We start from the raw sequence: 17,575 nt of genomic DNA on the forward strand, positions 1-17,575 counted from the left end.
GTTTTCTGGGTGCTTCTCATTACTTGTCTTCCTCCCTCCTTGCCCGCGCTTGTTCAGCTCTCACACACTTTGTTTCCTGTCTTTGCTTCTGCTGTTTCCTCTATCTAGAATGCCCTTCTTGCTCATTGACTTGTGTTACAAAAGCAATCCCATGATTTCACTTTCTCCTCCTTATTTAAAAACACACTGAGCGCTTACTTGTGCTAGGCAGGCATTGTAGTGGAGGAACGAAGAAGCACAGGCCCATGAGGAGCTCACAAATTAATGGGCTTGATTAAGAGTTAAATCACACAGGTTCAAGTTTTGGCCCAGATGCATATTAGCTGTGAGAGTTTTGTTTTTAGTTTATATTCTTTCAAAGCTTTAATATTCAAATAGGTGAGCTAAGCTTGTTACAAAAAACATCAAGCACTTCCCCAAGGGGAGCTCCTATGCCATTACAGGGTCCCAGAGGCAACCACTTTAGGTGATTCTTTTGATGTCTTTCTAAATAACATGTTAATATTGCTAGTTCTTGATTTTTCTTCCATTTTAGGCATTATCTCCTATGGGAAGTAAAGACATAACTGTCACTTATTCGCTGCTTGCCTCTCTCCCCAAATACTTGCAGTATTCTCATCTTCCATTCTTCCAAAACACCAGTAAACTTCGGCAATATGTTGTTTATATGAATATTAGTTTTTACATTATTATGTAAGAAAACTATTTCAACTGAATTCCTGGTGGACTATGATTCCTCTGCCTTTCCTATATAACTTTGCTTTCACTAAAATTATTAATTGTTTTCCCTCTCTTGGTCTGAGTTTTCTTTGTACTATTTAACAGTTTAATTCCCAATTTTCCATAAATTGTGTAAACCATTTTTTGGATTTTTTAGATGCATTTAATGGTGTCTATTTTATCATCTTCAAGATTTCTCCCTCAGTCTCCTGACTGAGGAACCTGGGCTGGTTGTTCTCTACCTGATTTACAGTCGAATCTTGGAATTTCCTGGACATTTCCTTTGCCTCTCTTTTTAAATTAGAACTGGTAATTCCTCTTTTGGCTAACTTCCTCATTTTGTTGGAGCTGATCCTCCAGTATCTTTTTTTCTCTCTCTCTCTTTTGAGACGGGGTCTCAGTTACCCACGCTGGAGCGTAGTGGCACGATCATAGCTCACTGCAGGCACCATCTCCTGGTCTCAAGCAATTCTCCTGCCTCAGCTTCCCAAGTGACTGGGACTATAGGCACATGCCACCAGACCCAGCAAAATTTTTTTTTGCTTTAGAGACAAGGTCTCGCTATGTTGCCCAGGCTGGTCTCACACTGTTGAGCTCAAGTGGTCCTCCCATCTCAGCCTCCCAAAGTGCTGGGATTACAGGCATGAGCCACTATGTCCAGCCTCAGTAGCTTTTTGATGCATGATAGATATATTTTTTTGAAACTTCAGGTCTAGGCTGGGCGCGGTGGCTCACGCCTGTAATCCCAGCACTTTGGGAGGCAAAAGTGGGCAGATCATGAGGTCGGAAGATGGAGACCATCCTGGCCAACAAGGTGGAAACCCGTATCTACTAAAAATACAAAAATTAGCTGGGCGTGGCTGTGTGTGCCTGTAATCCCAGCTACTTGGGGGGCTGAGGCAGGAGAATCGCTTAAACCCAGAAGGTGGAGGTTGCAGTGAGCCAAGATCGTGCCATTGCACTCCAGCCTGGTGACAGAGCTACACTCCGTCTCAAAACAAAAAACAAAAAATGTTCAGGTCTAGAAGTATCTTTATTTTATGTTCGCACATCATAGTTTGAGTACAAAATTCTGAGTTGGAAATCATTTCATTTAAATTTTTTAAAGCACTGTTCTACTATATTTTAGCTTTCAGTGTTGCTCTTGGGAAATCCTAAGTCATTCTAATGTCTAGTCTGTTGGGAGTGACCCATATTTTCTACAAGGAAATTTACAAATTTTCTCTTTGTTTCTAATGTTTTCTTGATACGCCTTTGCGTGTGCATTTATTTATTACGTTAGGTGTTTGGTGGTCCGTTTCAATCTAGAAACTCATATCCTTGCATTCTGGGGGATGTTTTAGTTTCATTTTTTCCCCCTTTTTCTGAAATTTCTATAATTTGCATATTGGTTCTCCTGAATTGATTTTCTAATTTTCTTGTTTTCTCCCTTCTTTTTATATTTCTTTGTCGTTTTGCTTCACGTTCCAGATTTCCTCAGCTCTATATTCCAACCATCCTGTTTAATTTTATTTACCAGACTTTTAGACTCTAAGATCTTTTTTGTTTTTCTTTTATTTTTAATTTAGGTGAAGTCCAGTTTATCAATTGTTCTTTTTATGGATTGTGCTTTTGGTGTCAAACCTAAGAAATCTTTGCCTAGCCCTCAATTCTGAAGATTTTCTTTTAAGTTTTATAGTTTTCCATTTAAACTTATGATCCGTTTTGAGTTTTTTTTTTGGGGGGGGTGGGGGGACAGAGTCTCCTTGCTCTGTTGCCCAGGCTGAAGTGGTGGCACAATCCCAGCTCACTGCAACCGCTGCCTCCCAGGTTCAAGAGATTCTCCTGCCTCAGCCTCTCGAGTAGCTGGGAGTACAGGCACGCGCCACCATGCCCAGCTAATTTTTGTATTTTTAGTAGAGATGGGGTTTCACCATGTTGGCCAGGCTGGTCCTGAACTCCTGACCTCAAGTGATCTGCCTGCTTTGGCCTCCCAAAGTGCTGGGATTACAGGCTTAAGCTACTGCACCTAGCCATTTTGACTTAAGTTTTGCATAATGAGACTTAGGTTGTGGTTCATTTTTTCCTCATGGATATCTAATTGCTCTTAGTACCATTTATTGAAAAGGCTGTCATTGAATATCTTGGTTAAAAATCAGTTGAACTTAATTGTCAGGGTCCATTTCCAGGCCTTTCTCTATTCTCTATTCCCTTCCATTAATCTATGTACCTATCCTTCTACCAATACCACACAGCCTTGATTACTGTAGCTAAATAAGTTTTAAAATGGACTGAATCTTCCCACTTTTTAAAAATTTCTTACTGTTTTAAATCTGAAGTCCTATGTGACGTTTTTAAGCCCACTAAGTCTCAGACTTCTGTCAGATAGAAGCCGTAACCCCAGCCCTACCTCTCTCGGCGACTGTAGGAATTGTGAAGGGAATCAGATGTAACATGCTGTGTAATATGCTGAAGCTTGGGTGTTAATACTCAAGCAGATTCCTCTCTGTACTTTCAGTGGAGGAATGATGGGCATGTTGTATCCAAACGCAGAGAGAACTGTTAGCGGTTTCACCGAGTGGTTTCACGTTTTATTTTGATAAATGCTGTCCACCATGTACTGGAGTCTGGTCTGAGTTCTTTGATCCATCTGGGATGTGTGCTCTGATAGAGTTGAAGGGGTCTGACTTCTGATGGACATTTGGAGGGTAGGTTTTGGACTTCTGATCCCTTTGCCTGAAAGCAGGAAAAGATTAATTACCTTCAGACCTAAAGGGGTAAGAACAGTGATAGGAAACAGCTAAAGCTCCAGATGCGTCAAGGCTGTTCTGTGTTCACATCTCCTGGCCCAGATGGATTACATCCTCATTGAGCTTGATAATGAGGACACTAAGCTGCCACCAGTGATGTTTGAGGATTTGCTTCGAAGAGAAGAGATCAGATGATTCAAAGCAGACAAATGGTTTCTTATTCTACAAAGGGTGGAAGATAGATCCTGTACAGTAGGAAGCTCAGGATTGTTCTGGACACGAATCTGGAACAGATTATTTTATTTTTTTCTTCAACTTTTAAGTTCCAGGGTACATGTGCAGGATGTGCAGGTTTGTTATATAGGTAAACATGCGCCATGGTGGGGTGCTGCACGTAACAACGCATCATCTAGGTGTTAAGCCCAGCATGCATTAGCTGTTCTTCCTGATGCTCTCCCTCCCCCCACCACCCCCCACAGGCCCCAGTGTGTGTCATTCCCCACTATGTGTCCATGTGTTCTCATCATTCAGCTCCCACCTATAAGTGAAAACACAGATTATTTTCAAAGATGCTTTGATTATATCTTTTGTGTAAGAAAGTTGGGGGGGCGGGTGTGTGTATACATAATGCATAATTGTTTGAATTTGCCTGAAAAAACACAGGAAACATGAAAGAAAGAAACAATAAAAGTGGTTCACTATAGGGGATGGGGATTGCAGTAGGAAAAAAATTGTCTAGTATTATGTACTATTTAAATGTTAATACATTACACCCTTTAAAAATGAATGACGGCTGGGTGTGGTGGCTCATGCCTGTAATCCCAGCACTTTGGGAGGCCGAGGCAGGCGGATCATTTGAGGTCAGGAGTTTGAGACCAGCCTGTCCAACATGGCCAAACCCTGTGTCTACTAAAAATACAAAAATTAGCTGGGCGTGGTGGTGTACACGTGTAATCAGAGCTACTCAGGAGGCTGAGGCAAGAGAAGCACTTGAGCCAGGGAGGTGGGAGTTGCAGTGAGCCAAGATTGTGCCACTGCATTCTTGCTCTGGGCAACAGAGCAAGATTCGTCTAAATAAATAAATAAAAATTAAAAAAAAAAAAATGAGGCCGGGCACGCGGTGGCTCACATCTATAATCCCAGCACTTTGGGCAGTCGGATCATGAGGTCAAGAGATCGAAACCATCCTGGCCAACATGGCGAAACCCTGTCTCTACTAAAAATACAAAAATTAGCTGGCCATGGTGGTGCACGACTGAAATCCCAGCTACTTAGGAGGCTGAGGCAGGAGAATCGCTTGAGCCTGGTAGGCAGAGGATGCAGTGAGCTGAGATTGCGCCACTGTACTCCAGCCTGGTGACAGAGCAAGACACCGTCTCAAAGAAAAAAAAAAGAAAGAAAAAGATATTTTAAGCTGTTTCGTAGTCACTTGGATGAGTAAGCAGAGATCCAAAGAGTCTTCAGGTTCAGTAAGAACAAACCATGTCATAACAACATCCCGTTCTCCTTTGGGAAGATGTCTGGATAGAGAGCTCCGTGGGGTGCAGTAGATCCAGTATCTGTGGACTTTGGCCAGGTGTTTTGATAAGGACACTCACCAGACATCTGTCAGCAAAATGAAGAGTCTAGGCTGAATTGCTACTGGTTATAAAGGTTTCTGATAAGTGGTTTGATATTAATCTGGAGGAAACTTTCTAAAAAGAAAGCATTGTGGCTTACCATTAATTTTATGTTATTTTATATTTAACAAATAACTTGCTTAAAGAAATAAAAGATACAATGATCAATTATGTGCCTTTATAAAGTTGGAAGATGTAATAACTGCATTGAGTTACAGAATCAGGCTCCAAAATGGTTCTTACAAATTGGAGAAGTGGACTGATTCTAATGAAGTGAAACAATAAGGTAAGATCATACACTTGAAATTTTAATCAACTTTACAAGCATAGTTCTTGGGAGGCAGAGATTAAAAGCAGCATAAGTGGAAAAAGACTTAGGTATTTAAGTGGTCAGTTAATTCAGAATGCATGTATAGTATGATGTGGGTGCCGAAAGACAAAAATAATGTAATTTTTAGCTACATTAATAGAATTATAGAAGGTGATAGTGCTGTCTACTCTGCATGAGTCAGACCAAGCCTGAAGTATTTCATTCATTTCCTGGGGCCATTCTTATAAAAAGAATATAGCAGAGCAAAGCGCATCAATGTAGGAGCAGCCAAAATGGTCTTAAAAACCATGTCAGAGAAAGAGGGGATGTTTCACATGGAGAAAAGAAAACTCAGTCTAAATAATATTATTTCACCTGTTTGTTATATTTTACTTCTCATTTATTTATTTATATTATTTTCTGAGACTGAGTCTCACTCTGTCACCCAGGCTGGAGCTCACTGCAACCTCCACCTCCTGGGTTCGTGCGGTTCTCCTGTCTCAGCCTCCTGAGTAGCTGGGGCTACAGGCGCGTGCCACCACGCACGGCTAATTTTTGTATTTTTAGTAGAGATGTGGTTTCACCATGTTGGTCAGGCTGTTCTCGAACTCCTGACCTCAGGTGATCCACCCACCTTGGTCTCCCAAAGTGCTGGGATTACAGGTGAGCCACCGCGCCCAGCCTCACCTTCTTAGAAAGTGGAAAAATAAACTAGACTTGCTAATTTTGCTCTGGAGAGGACAATCTAGAAAATCAGGAGGTGGAAGATTCCAGATAGGTAAGGAAGAACTGTCTAATGGTGAGGGCTATCTGTAGATTGGCTGAGGGCCTAAGGAAGTGGTATTATTCTAAGAAAACAGCTTGTCGGCTGAGCTCGGTGGCTCACGCCTGTAGTCCCAGCACTTTGGGAGGCCAAGGCAGGCGGATCACAAGGTCAAGAGATCGAGACCATCCTGGCCAAGATGGTGAAACCCTATTTCTACTAAAAATACAAAAATGAGCTGGGCGTGGTGGTGCATGCCTGTAGTCCCAGCACTCAGGAGGCTGAGGCAGGAGAATCACTTGAACCTGGGAGACGGAGGTTGCAGTGAGCCGAGATCGCGCCACTGCACTCCAGCCTGATGACAGAGCAAGACTCTGTCTCAAAAAAAAAAAAAAAAAGAGAGAGAGAGAAAGGAAAGGACAGGACAGGAAAGGAAGAAAGAAAGGAAAGAAAGAAAGGGAGGGAGGGAAGGAAGGAAGGGAAAGAAAGGAAGGAAAGAAAGAAACAGCTTGTCAAAAGGCTGTAGTGGGGATTCAGATATGGGCTGCCTGGTTGCTCTAGATCAGTGTTACTCAAAGGATCTTTTTTTTTCTTACGCTTTTCTCCTCCTGTGTGTTGACTTACAAAAATGTATTTTCCTCCCAGTCTGTCATGTTACTTTTGTGTGTATACAAATTGAGATAAAATTCACCCTTTTAAAGCATATGGTTCAGTGATTTTTAGTATATTCACAAGGTTGTGCAACCATCACCACTATCTAATTTTAGAACACTTTTTTCTTACCCCCCGAAGGAAACTTCCAGCCTGTTAGCAGTCTTTTCTTATTCTCCCTCTCCCCAGCCTGATAACCACTAATCTTTTTACTGCATATTCTAGATATTTCATATAAATTGACTCATACAATATTTGACCTCTTGTGTCTATTTTCACTTAGCATATTGTTTTTAAGGTTCATCCATTGCATGGCATGTATCAGTACTTCATTCCTTTGTGTGGCTTGTGATATTCTGTTGTACAAATATACCACATTTTATTTATTCATTTATCAGTTGATGGAATTTGGGTTATTTTCACATTTTGGCTATTGTGAATAATGTTGCTATGAACATTTGTGTAGAAATTTTTGTGTGGACATAATATTTTCACATCTCTTGGGTGAAATTTCTAGGTCATATGATAACTTGACTTTTTGAGGAACTGTCAGACTGTTTTGGCAGCTGCATCATTTTATATTCCTACTAGTAATATAAAAGGATTCCAACTTTCACATCCTTGCCAGTTTTTTTTATTATTTGTTTTTTATTATAGCCATCTTAGTGGATGTGAAATGGTATTTCGTTGTGATTTTGATTTACATTTCCCCAATGATTGATGATGTTGATCATCTTTTCATATGCTTTTGGCCATTTGTATATGCTCTTTGGAAAAATATCTATTCAGATCCTTTGCTAATTTTTACAATGGGTTGTCTTTTTTGTTGTTGTTGAGTTGGAAGGGTTCTTTACATATTCTGAACACTAAATCCTTATCAGATGTATGATTTGTAAATATTTTCTTCCATTCTATGTGTTGTTTTTAGACTTCCTTAGTAGTGCCATTTGAAACACAAGTTTTTTATTTCAACAAAGTGTGATTTATCTGCTTTTTGCTTGATTGCTTGAGCTTTAAGTGTTGTATCTAAGAACCCATTGCCTCATCTAAAGTCACAAAGATTTGCAAATATGTTTTCTTTGAGGAATTTTTAGTTCTTTGATCCATTTTGAGTTAATGTTTGTATATGGTGTGAAGTAGGGATCCAAATAATTCCCACTTGTCTGAGCACTACTTTTTTAAAAGACCATTCTTCACCTGTTGAATTGTCTTGGCACCCTTGTCAAAAATCAGTTGAGTATAAATGTACCAATACTACTCAGAGAATCTTGTGCTATAATATAAATCACTGAACTGCTTCCCTCACAGGCAAGATCTTGCTGAGGGGAAAAAATGAGCTTAGTGATTTGATTGATTTATGTCCTGGAGCAAGCTCCTTATTTCCTTACCTTCTGGTAATAGTTTACTAACCAGCAGATGTTTGTGGACCACATTTTGAATAGCACTGCTCTATATCTTTGCTTCTTTAAGGGTTATTGACCAGCAACATAGTTACACACCTATTAGAAACTTAGAATCTCAGGCCTATCCCAGGGCTTCTGGATTAGAATCTGCTTTTTAACAGGATTCCCATGTAATTCATACAAATATTAAAGTTTGAGCAGCATGATTCTAGAATTAGACTCTAGATGACTTTAAGGGTCTGTTTAGTAAGTACAAGATTAATTAATGAGTAAGACTTAGGAAAGGGGATAGGCACAGTGGCTCATGCCTATAAGCTCAGCACCAAGGAGTAGTAAAGCAGAGGACATTTATAATGGAATCTTGGTGGCTGGGCATGGTGGCTCATGCCTGTAATCCCAGCACTTTGGGAGGCCAAGGCTGGCAGATCACTTGAGGTCAGGAGTTCGAGACCAGCCTTGCTAACATGGCAAAACCCCGTCTCTACTAAAAATACAAAAAATTAGCCAGACGTGGTGATGCACACCTGTAATCCCAGCTGCTTAGGAGGCTGAGGCATGAGAATTGTTTGAACCCAGGAGGTAGAGGTTGCTGTGAGCTGAGATCACACCACCGCACTCCAGCCCGGGTGACAGTGAGACTTTGTCTCAAAAAAAAAAAAAAAAAAACACTTTGGAAAGGTAGAATAAACATGGGTATAGAGAAGATAAAAATAACTGGAACTTCTTATATAGCAGAAGTCCAAAAAGGTCTCCAATAGACTCCAAGGCCAGCCTAGATCTCAAAATGCTTTTTGTTTTACTGTTGCACTGGACTTGATAGTTTTTGTTTGCCAGTAAATAACTCCTCTTGAAAGAATTATAAAGGAAATTTAGGATTATAGAGAGAAGAGGGGAGAGGGAATAGTAAAGCAGAAGACATTTATAATGCAATCTTGGTGGCTGGGCACAGTGGCTCACACCTGTAATCCCAGCACTTTGGGAGACTGAGGTGGGTGGATCACCTGAGGTCAGGAGTTCGAGATCAGCCTGGCCAACATGGCGAAACCGTGTCTCTACTAAATATACAAAAATTAGCCAGGAGTGGTGACATGCGCCTGTAATCCCAGCTACTCAGGGGGCTGAGGCAGGAGAATCACTTGAACCTGGGAGACGGAGGTTGCAGTGAGCTGAGATTGTGCCACTGCATTCCAGCGTGGGTGACAGAGCAAGACTCCGTATCAAAAAATAAAAAAAAAAGCAATCTTGAGAGAAACTAATTGTAGACCTTAGAACTGCTTTCTTTCATCTTTAAGTTAAGAAGAAGCTGAAATTTGCTTAAGAGGTTCTGTGGAACCATAATGTGATCCCAGAAGTAGACAGCAGTAGTGCTGAGTCATAAAGTCAGAAAACGTTGAATGTTTGAAAGGAGGGTCAAAGCAGGTAGACAATGCTTCTTTGAAAATGTACTATCTGCAAATGCAAGCAGTAAGCAAATTTCCATCATCATGGATTTGCACATGTCATGCTGAAGATCCAAGGAAGGGTAGCCTGAGCTAATGACATATAGTTATGTGCAATGTTCGTTTTTACTGTTTTGAAGTGAGTGGCATGTTATTGATGGGCAATTTAGAATGCTATATTTGTTTTCTTGAACATAAATAGATATACTTAGAAATTGAATCTTCCCTTTTTTTCATAAGACCTTAAGATTCTTTACTAGGAATTCTTCTGTCACAGGAATTTTGAGGCCAGAGATAGTATACCATGCTGCGCTTCAAGCACCATTAATTAAGGCGCCAGATAAACTTGGGATTTGTGATAATCTATAGGACCTGGGTTGAAGGCCTGGTTTTCAAAACTGGTAGCTTTTGCATGTATTTATGAAAAAGGTTTTTCACTGCTTCAAGCAGTTAAATAAGAAAATTAATAAGGTAACTACAAACCATTTAAAAGTATCTATTTAATAAAGCAGGTCTTCTAATAGTTTTTCAATACTTTGTTAATGTTGTTTAATGATGATTTAAAAATAAAACTTAAAATAACATAAACTCTTTAAACTTATCACTGCTTAAATCATGTAGTAGTGATCTTATCTATGGTTTAACTGAACGTTCCCCACTTCCCTGAAAACCACATTTTGACTAATACTCATCATAATTCTGGTACTCCAAATAATAGTTGTAGGCAAGGGCAACAAAGCATCTTTCCCTCATCCTGCCTTTTTCTGAGTAAGCGGTTTGTAGCTGAGGTATTCCCTATGTGCTTCCATTCTATACCGCTCCATCCATTTCTGTTCTATAAGTCTGGATCTGGTCTTCTAACCAAAATCAGAGGAAAGCTTGGCCCTCTCTGGCCTGTTGCTGCTGAGAACAGGGCAGGAGCTACTGCCAGTGTACCTTAAATGTGAGTCATGCTCAACTTGTGGTAAGATTTTCTCTTGACCTTTTCTACATTTCACAGCCATTCAAATAGATCTTCTCCATCAGAGTTATAAACTAGTGGAGTTTTACTCTAAAATCTGAGATGTTGCTGCATCATCAGGTCATTAAAGCCAAATGCCATTGTCTCTCTCCAAAGAGGGGGTCTTTTCTGCTTGGACGTATCTCAGGATATCTGCAGAAGAGAAAATGAACAGCAATTCGGACTTGAACTGTTCAGCAGACATCTTGGCAAACATCTTGGCAAGGTGCCATCTGCAGATGTTGATGATCCAGTTTTGGTCCTTTAATGCCTCTTTACCTCCTGTTGGCTTGTGTTAGTCCATCTGTATTACTATAACAAAGTACCTGAGATTGGGTAGTTTATACAGAAGAGAAATTTATTTTCTTATTGTTCTAGAGGGTAAGAAGTCCAAAATCATCAAGGTGCTGACAGGTTCAGTGTCTGGTAGGGGCCTGGTCTCTGCTTTCAAGATGGTGCCTTGAGCGCTGCTTTCTTTGGAGGGGATGCTTTGTCTTTACATGGTGGAAAGCAGAAGGACAAACGAGCCTAGCTAGTTCCCTCCAGCCCTTTTATAAAGTTGCTTATCCCATTCATGAGGGCTCTGCCCTCATGACTTAATCACCCCCTAAAGGCCCCATCTCTTAATACTATTGCATTGGGGGTTTAAGTTTTAACGTGAATTTTGGAGGGGACACAAGCCTTCAAACCATAGCATGGTTCTACCAATATTTTTTTGCTTTCTGCCGGATGCTTTATTAGTCCTCTTAGGATGAGACCAACTCGGAGGCAACATTGCTGATTCTTTTTCAAATAGTTCAATGTAAGGACATGAGTCTTTCATTCATCTTTGAATATTTGGAGGATATGATCTTTATTTTGGTTGCAAAGAACTTCTCTCCAGTTCTTCTACTTTCAGGAATGTGTAAATGGAAATGAGTTCTGGATGGGTTGATGATGAGATGGAAAAGCAGAGGGAAGGATAGGCCACTAAAATGTGAGTCCCAAAATCATTTTCTGTTTGGGAAAAACTTGAATTCTAGAGAATGTGTGTTAGCTTCATCATCTCCCTTATCTATTATCCAAAGCAGATGCTCTAAGTCTTTTGTCTCATCAAACTTCTTTGTCATTCCTATACATTTAGGAAATGACCTTGTTCTCTACCAAAATAAAACAACAGATCCGAACTCACTTGAGTTCTCTTTTTCTTCCGCCTTAAATCAACATGCACAGCCATCCTTGCCTCCTTCCTGCTTGCCAGGGGAAAAAAAAAAAGTTACCCTAAGACCAGTCCCTCGAACAGTACTCTTAATCCCACCCTTCTACTTATAGGACTTTTTCTGTCAATTATCATCATCCTCTCCTGTATCTTAAAGCTCTCTTCTCTTGACTCCTTCCTCTTTCTGGTGCTCAGTTTTTTCCCATCCTAAACACCCTTTCTCCTCGGTGCTGCTGCCTTAGGCACAAATGTTCTGCAAGAGAAATCTGTAGACCCTGGCCCTACTCACTCAACTCCCATTCTGTGCAATCCAGTTTCATTCTCACCACCATCCCATCCGTTCTCTGAAACTACTCTCACGTAAGTCTCCGGTGACTTCCATCTGCCAGTTCCAAAGCCTTTCTACTTTTGTCTGAACTTTTGTTGCATCTGCCATTTTTGAGGCAGTAGTCATTCACAATCCATCACTCAGAGGAAGGCTCTAATGAGTTTTAACTTTGATGCCCAGGGTTCAGGTGTGTTCACTTCATACCGTGGGGTTTTCTCTTGTTTTGTTACGAAATTTGTTTTTCACTGTAAACAGCTGAATCTAATTAGAGTGGTGGTAGTTTCTGTTCTCACTGTCCAAATTGCTAAGTTTGTATGGTGACTCTCAGGGGACCACAAGTTTTCCTTCCCCCTCACCCTTTTGAAACAAAAGTAGGACAATTTATTAAAACTAGTGTAAAAAATAAAACCTTACCTTGCATTTGTGCAAAAATCATATCACCCAGCTTGCCTTCTTTTTCTTTCCTCAACTTACTTCTTAATTACTTTGGTTTTGAACATGATCGTTACAAAGAGCTGCCTCTCTGGAGATGTTGAAAGGACTATACCAAAATGTGAGGCCATTTCCAGTTCCTAGATGGGTCCTGACACATAGGAAGTGCTCAACAAATGTTGGTTGGATGAATAAATTCATCCAAGCAGCCCTGAGAGATCACATGCAGTTCCAACTGAAGAGCTGGAAACATGCCCATCTTATATCCCAGTTGGTTGGCTTGAAAGGCCTAATTATGAGCAAAATGCTTAGGTCTGGATGCTATTGTAGTCCCTTCAAGACTTTGTAAATAGCTTTTTTTTTTTTTGGTAGATTTCCCAAAGGGAGAAAACAGTATGAACTATTTAAAAGTCAAGTTGAATTAATTTTTGTCCCCTAAAACCAGGAAAAACATCAATTTTATTTTTCTTAATTAGAAGTTAATATATTTAAGTAGTTCGTACGGTCTCTACTCTTTACCCCCTGCCGTGTTTCTGGAGAGGGGAGTCTTTGCTTCTAGTTTACATGGAGCATTGATGCAGTAAGCAAGTAGGCACTCTGTGCATTTGACTCTAGAATTTAGGTTCTGGAGTGTCCTCTGGTTTAGTGGGGTTATGGAATTGCTATTGAAGATCTAGCTGTGAATCTCAGGGACCACTGGAAACCTGTTCTTGACCCTGCTCCTTAGTCTTCTCTGTCAACCCTGTATCATCTCTGTATTTAAATTATCTGAGCTAATGGAACTGACTGGCTAATTCTGTCCTATTGGCATCTGAAACTAACAATATATTTCTCATCTCTTGTTCACAGAGGGACCTGTCAGGGCACAAGAATATTGTGGGTTACATTGATTCTAGTATCAACAATGTGAGTAGCGGTGATGTATGGGAAGTGCTCATTCTGATGGACTTTTGTAGAGGTATGTATATGAACCATCCCCTTAAGCTGTCATTTCTCTAGCATTTTGATTGTCAAGGTTAGGCGAGTCATTTCACTTAATGTGCACTGCACTCTGTAGTATGTTCTGGTTTTACAGATGAGAAAACTAAAAGATACAGTCTGCTGTCAACTCTTTGTTATTCTTATAATGGTACAGACAGTTGAAAGTGTAGATAATATAAAACTCCATTTTTGTTGGGTTTAGGAAGGTTTGGTGTTTGTGTATAAATGAGGATGTATAAGAATGAGAATGAATGTTCTTTGTGATGCTATATAACAAATGATGAAGGCGCATAATAAAGACTCAACTCCAGATGGACAAAAGAAACAGTACAGCTTCCCCCAACTCCCTCACTTGTGTGTTCTCTTTCCCACTTACCATCATTCATGTGTTACGGGGTAAAAGAATCCTTTTCGTCTAATGGAAGTGACCCTCCTCTCCTTGCTCTAAAGCTATAATTCCTAGTAAGTTGAGGCTATATTCAAATGATGCAGCTGTTAACAGTGGAGTAAAGTCATTGAAAGCTTCAAGTTTCAAAAAACATTTATCTTGGGAAATTCAGACTGTAGCATGAATTTTTTTCATAGTTAATTGCATTTTATCGAACCATTGTTTGGAGGTTTGGCTTAGGTCAGTGCCTTACTGTTTGGTGCTGTGTTTTGTAATCACCCTTAGTTCCATTAACATTTTCCCTACACTTAAGATACTATCCATAGGCCGGGCGCGGTGGCTCACGCCTGTAATCCCAGCACTTTGGGAGGCTGAGGCGGGTGGATCACAAGGTCAAGAGATCAAGACCATCCTGGTTAACATGGTAAAACTTTATTTCTACTAAACATACAAAAATTAGCTGGGCGTGGTGGTGCACACCTGTAGTCCCAGCTACTTGGGAGGCTGAGGCAGGAGAATCACTTGAACCCAGGAGGTGGAGGTTTCAGTGAGCCAAGATCATGCCATTACACTCTAGCCTGGCAACAGAGTGAGACTCAGTCTCAAAAAAAAAAAAAAAAAAAAAAAGATACTATCCATAAATTAAATATGTTGCTAATCTCAAAAATATGTGATGTTAACCAGTAATTTCAGCCCTTACTATATTAACTATTTACCTGATTTCCTAAAGTACCACCAAATTTGAACTTGACTGTTTGTTTCCTCCTGCTCATTCGTTTTTGGATACTAAAATGTTTAGAGATCAGGCAGTAGGAGCATCCAGGCATCTGGATAATGTTGCAAGTGAGGGCATCAATCTTTTGGTCCTGGAGATTAATTGTTGGCGGTACCATTTCTGCAAGCCAAGCAGTAAGTAGTGAAGCCAGAGAGACTAAGCTGTTCCTGAAGTTCAGACTATAAAACCATCTTCTTCCTGTTCCCTGGACCTGTTGTGCCATCTGATTCTTACTAAAAGATATGGCAAGTTGAGGCTGTGGCCATGTCTCATACACAATGGACACGGTATAACCAGGCAACTACAGCAGGACCATATTATCAGTTCTACTAATCTCGAAGACATAACGAGGGCAGCTCACATCTGGGGTGCTTTATAAAATAAAGAAACGATTTTTGATGCATTAGAGGAGACACTGAATTATAAGAAAACAAACCCCAAGCTGGGAGTCAAGACAACTAGGTTTTAATCCTGGCTCAGTCAGTGGTTAGTGCAGACCACTTCTCTTAGACTAAATGACAAGTCTGAATGTTTATAACCTCTCCTTTGTCCTGTACGTACCCCCTCAGGTGGCCAGGTGGTAAACCTGATGAACCAGCGCCTGCAAACAGGCTTTACAGAGAACGAAGTGCTCCAGATATTTTGTGATACCTGTGAGGCTGTTGCCCGCCTGCATCAATGCAAAACCCCTATTATCCACCGGGACCTGAAGGTACAGACCACGGTCTTTCATGACGTGCATTCTTACTGAATATTTTCTGTCTGCCCCAGGGATGGAGTAGATACTGTGGGGATGTGAGAGAAATGTAAGGTATGGTCCCTGTTTTTATGTTTATATTCTGCCTGAGGAGAGAAAATAACAAAGGAAAAAGTACAGTACAGGTATAAGTTTTATTACTTAAGTAGCCTCCAGAAATTCTTTATAATTATCAAATGCCTGAGCCTGTGTTGTTTCTGTTTTTCCTGATATACTCCCCCAACTTTTTCAGGATTGTGAAAAATAATACTTTTAATTTAAATACTTAGTAAACAATGATGCTTGGTTTTTAAAGTCTTATTTCATATTTTGCAAAATCAACGAATTGATTTTTTTTAGTTGTCCTAATTGCCATCACCACGCACCATGCCTTTCATATTGTAGTCTCTTGACAGTGTTTGTTGAATGGAATTGGCACCTTGTTAGGGTTCAACTTAGCATGTATCAAGCACCAATTATGTGCCATGTACTCTACTACATTTTATGTACAGTGTCTCTTCAGGGGGAGACATTCTTTGTTACATTTTATAGTTGAAACTAAGAAGCAGAGAGGTTATGTGACTTGCCTAAGGTCATATAACTAGGAAGGACAGTGCCAGAATTTGAATCCTGTGACAGTGTCTTCTCCCCAGCTCCCCCTTCACAGACTCCTTGGTTTTCTCCTCAGATCACTAGCCTCTCCGGGCCTGAGTTTCGTCATCTGTAAAGTGGAGCCAACAGTGCCCGCTCGGTTAGGGTGGTGGTGAGGCTGAATGCGGGAGTGCTTGTCAGTCTCTAGGCACATGCCTGGGAGGGTAAATGCCTGAAAGGGCTCGGAGGTGAGGACAAGGGGAAGAGGCAGAGGGACACAGAGGATCCTTTTAGAAAGTAATATTCCCATGTTCTCAGAGTCTTCCTTTATATTAACTTTGTTTTTTTGGTTGTTTTGAGATGAAGTCTTGCTGTCTTGCCCAGGCTGGAGCTCAGTGGCACAATCTCGGCTCACTACAGCTTCCACCTCCCGAGTTCAAATGATTCTCATGCCTCAGCCTCCTGAGTAGCTGGGATTACTGGTGCCTGCTGCACGCATAACTAATTTTTGTATTTTTAGTAGAGACAGGGTTTCACCATGTTGGCAAGACTGGTCTCGAACTCTTGGCCTCAAGTGATCCGCCTGCCTTGGCCTCCCAAAGTGCTGGGATTACAGGCATGGGCCACCATGCCCAGCCCTCTTTATATTAATTTTTAAACACTTAGTGGATTAAATGAAGCCTGAATGATAATCATGTCATACCAGTAAATAACACCTGTCCAGCTTACATAGCTACCAGGATAGCACTGCCCGGTGACATTCCCTGTGCTACAGTGAGGTGCTGGGTCAGCATCACCCAGTGATGGGACCCTGGGGACAGAGCTCAGTGTCTTGCCTGGGATGCTGAGTAGGTTGGTGGGAGGGCTAAGGCAACGGACCCCAGCCGCCTCCTTCACGGCACTGAACAGCCCACGAGATGTTTCAGCAGGGGAATGCGGAGCAAATCGGCGTGAAAGGCTGAGTGAGGTTACCAGGCTCCATTCCCCAGCCAGCCCTCAGTGCTTTACCCCTTGCACCTCAGTGTTCCTAAGAGGGAGGCAGCGCAATGCTGGCTGGACACACAGTAGTTGGCCTTCTGTATCCACGGGTTCCACATCTGCAGATTGAACCATCTGCGGGTGGAGAATACACACAGTTGTCCCCCGTATCTGTGGGTTTTGATACATGGTTGGTTGCATGGAGGGAGATGTGAAACCTACAGATAAGGAGAGCTGATTGTATTGGACTCTGTGGTTGTGTTTTCATCAATATTGAAGATCATCAGTCATGCTGCCAATTTGTTCACTGGTTCAGGAGATTCTTTCTCCTCTACCTTGGATATAGGGACCATGGGAAGAGGCCTGGATTGTGATTGTTGCAGAGAAGTCCTGGTCGCTGTTGTTTTTAGTCGTTGACTCCCCAGATCTTACACTCGATGCCATCTAGATCCTTTCATTAGCACGTTAGATTTTATTGCTGTCTGCTAGTATGTCTGTGATGGACAATTACAGTTGCCTGCTGCAACTGCAGCT

At 41.1% G+C, this 17,575-nt stretch overlaps 1 protein-coding gene across 27 annotated transcripts in view; it reads left to right on the top strand.

Moving 5' to 3' along the window:
- AAK1 (AP2 associated kinase 1) overlaps positions 1 to 17,575 on the top strand; it is a 179,260-nt gene that overhangs the window by 85,714 nt on the left and 75,971 nt on the right. For all 27 annotated transcript variants that reach the window (XM_045369157.3, XM_045369165.3, XM_045369162.3 and 24 more), the window contains exons 4-5: positions 13,442 to 13,550; positions 15,306 to 15,448. In XM_045369157.3, the coding sequence (XP_045225092.2) occupies positions 13,442 to 13,550; positions 15,306 to 15,448 (252 nt within the window). The remainder of the gene's footprint in view (positions 1 to 13,441; positions 13,551 to 15,305; positions 15,449 to 17,575) is intronic.

The sequence above is a fragment of the Macaca fascicularis genome, chromosome 13 (genome assembly GCF_037993035.2).
Source record: "Macaca fascicularis isolate 582-1 chromosome 13, T2T-MFA8v1.1".
NCBI lineage: Eukaryota > Metazoa > Chordata > Mammalia > Primates > Cercopithecidae > Macaca > Macaca fascicularis.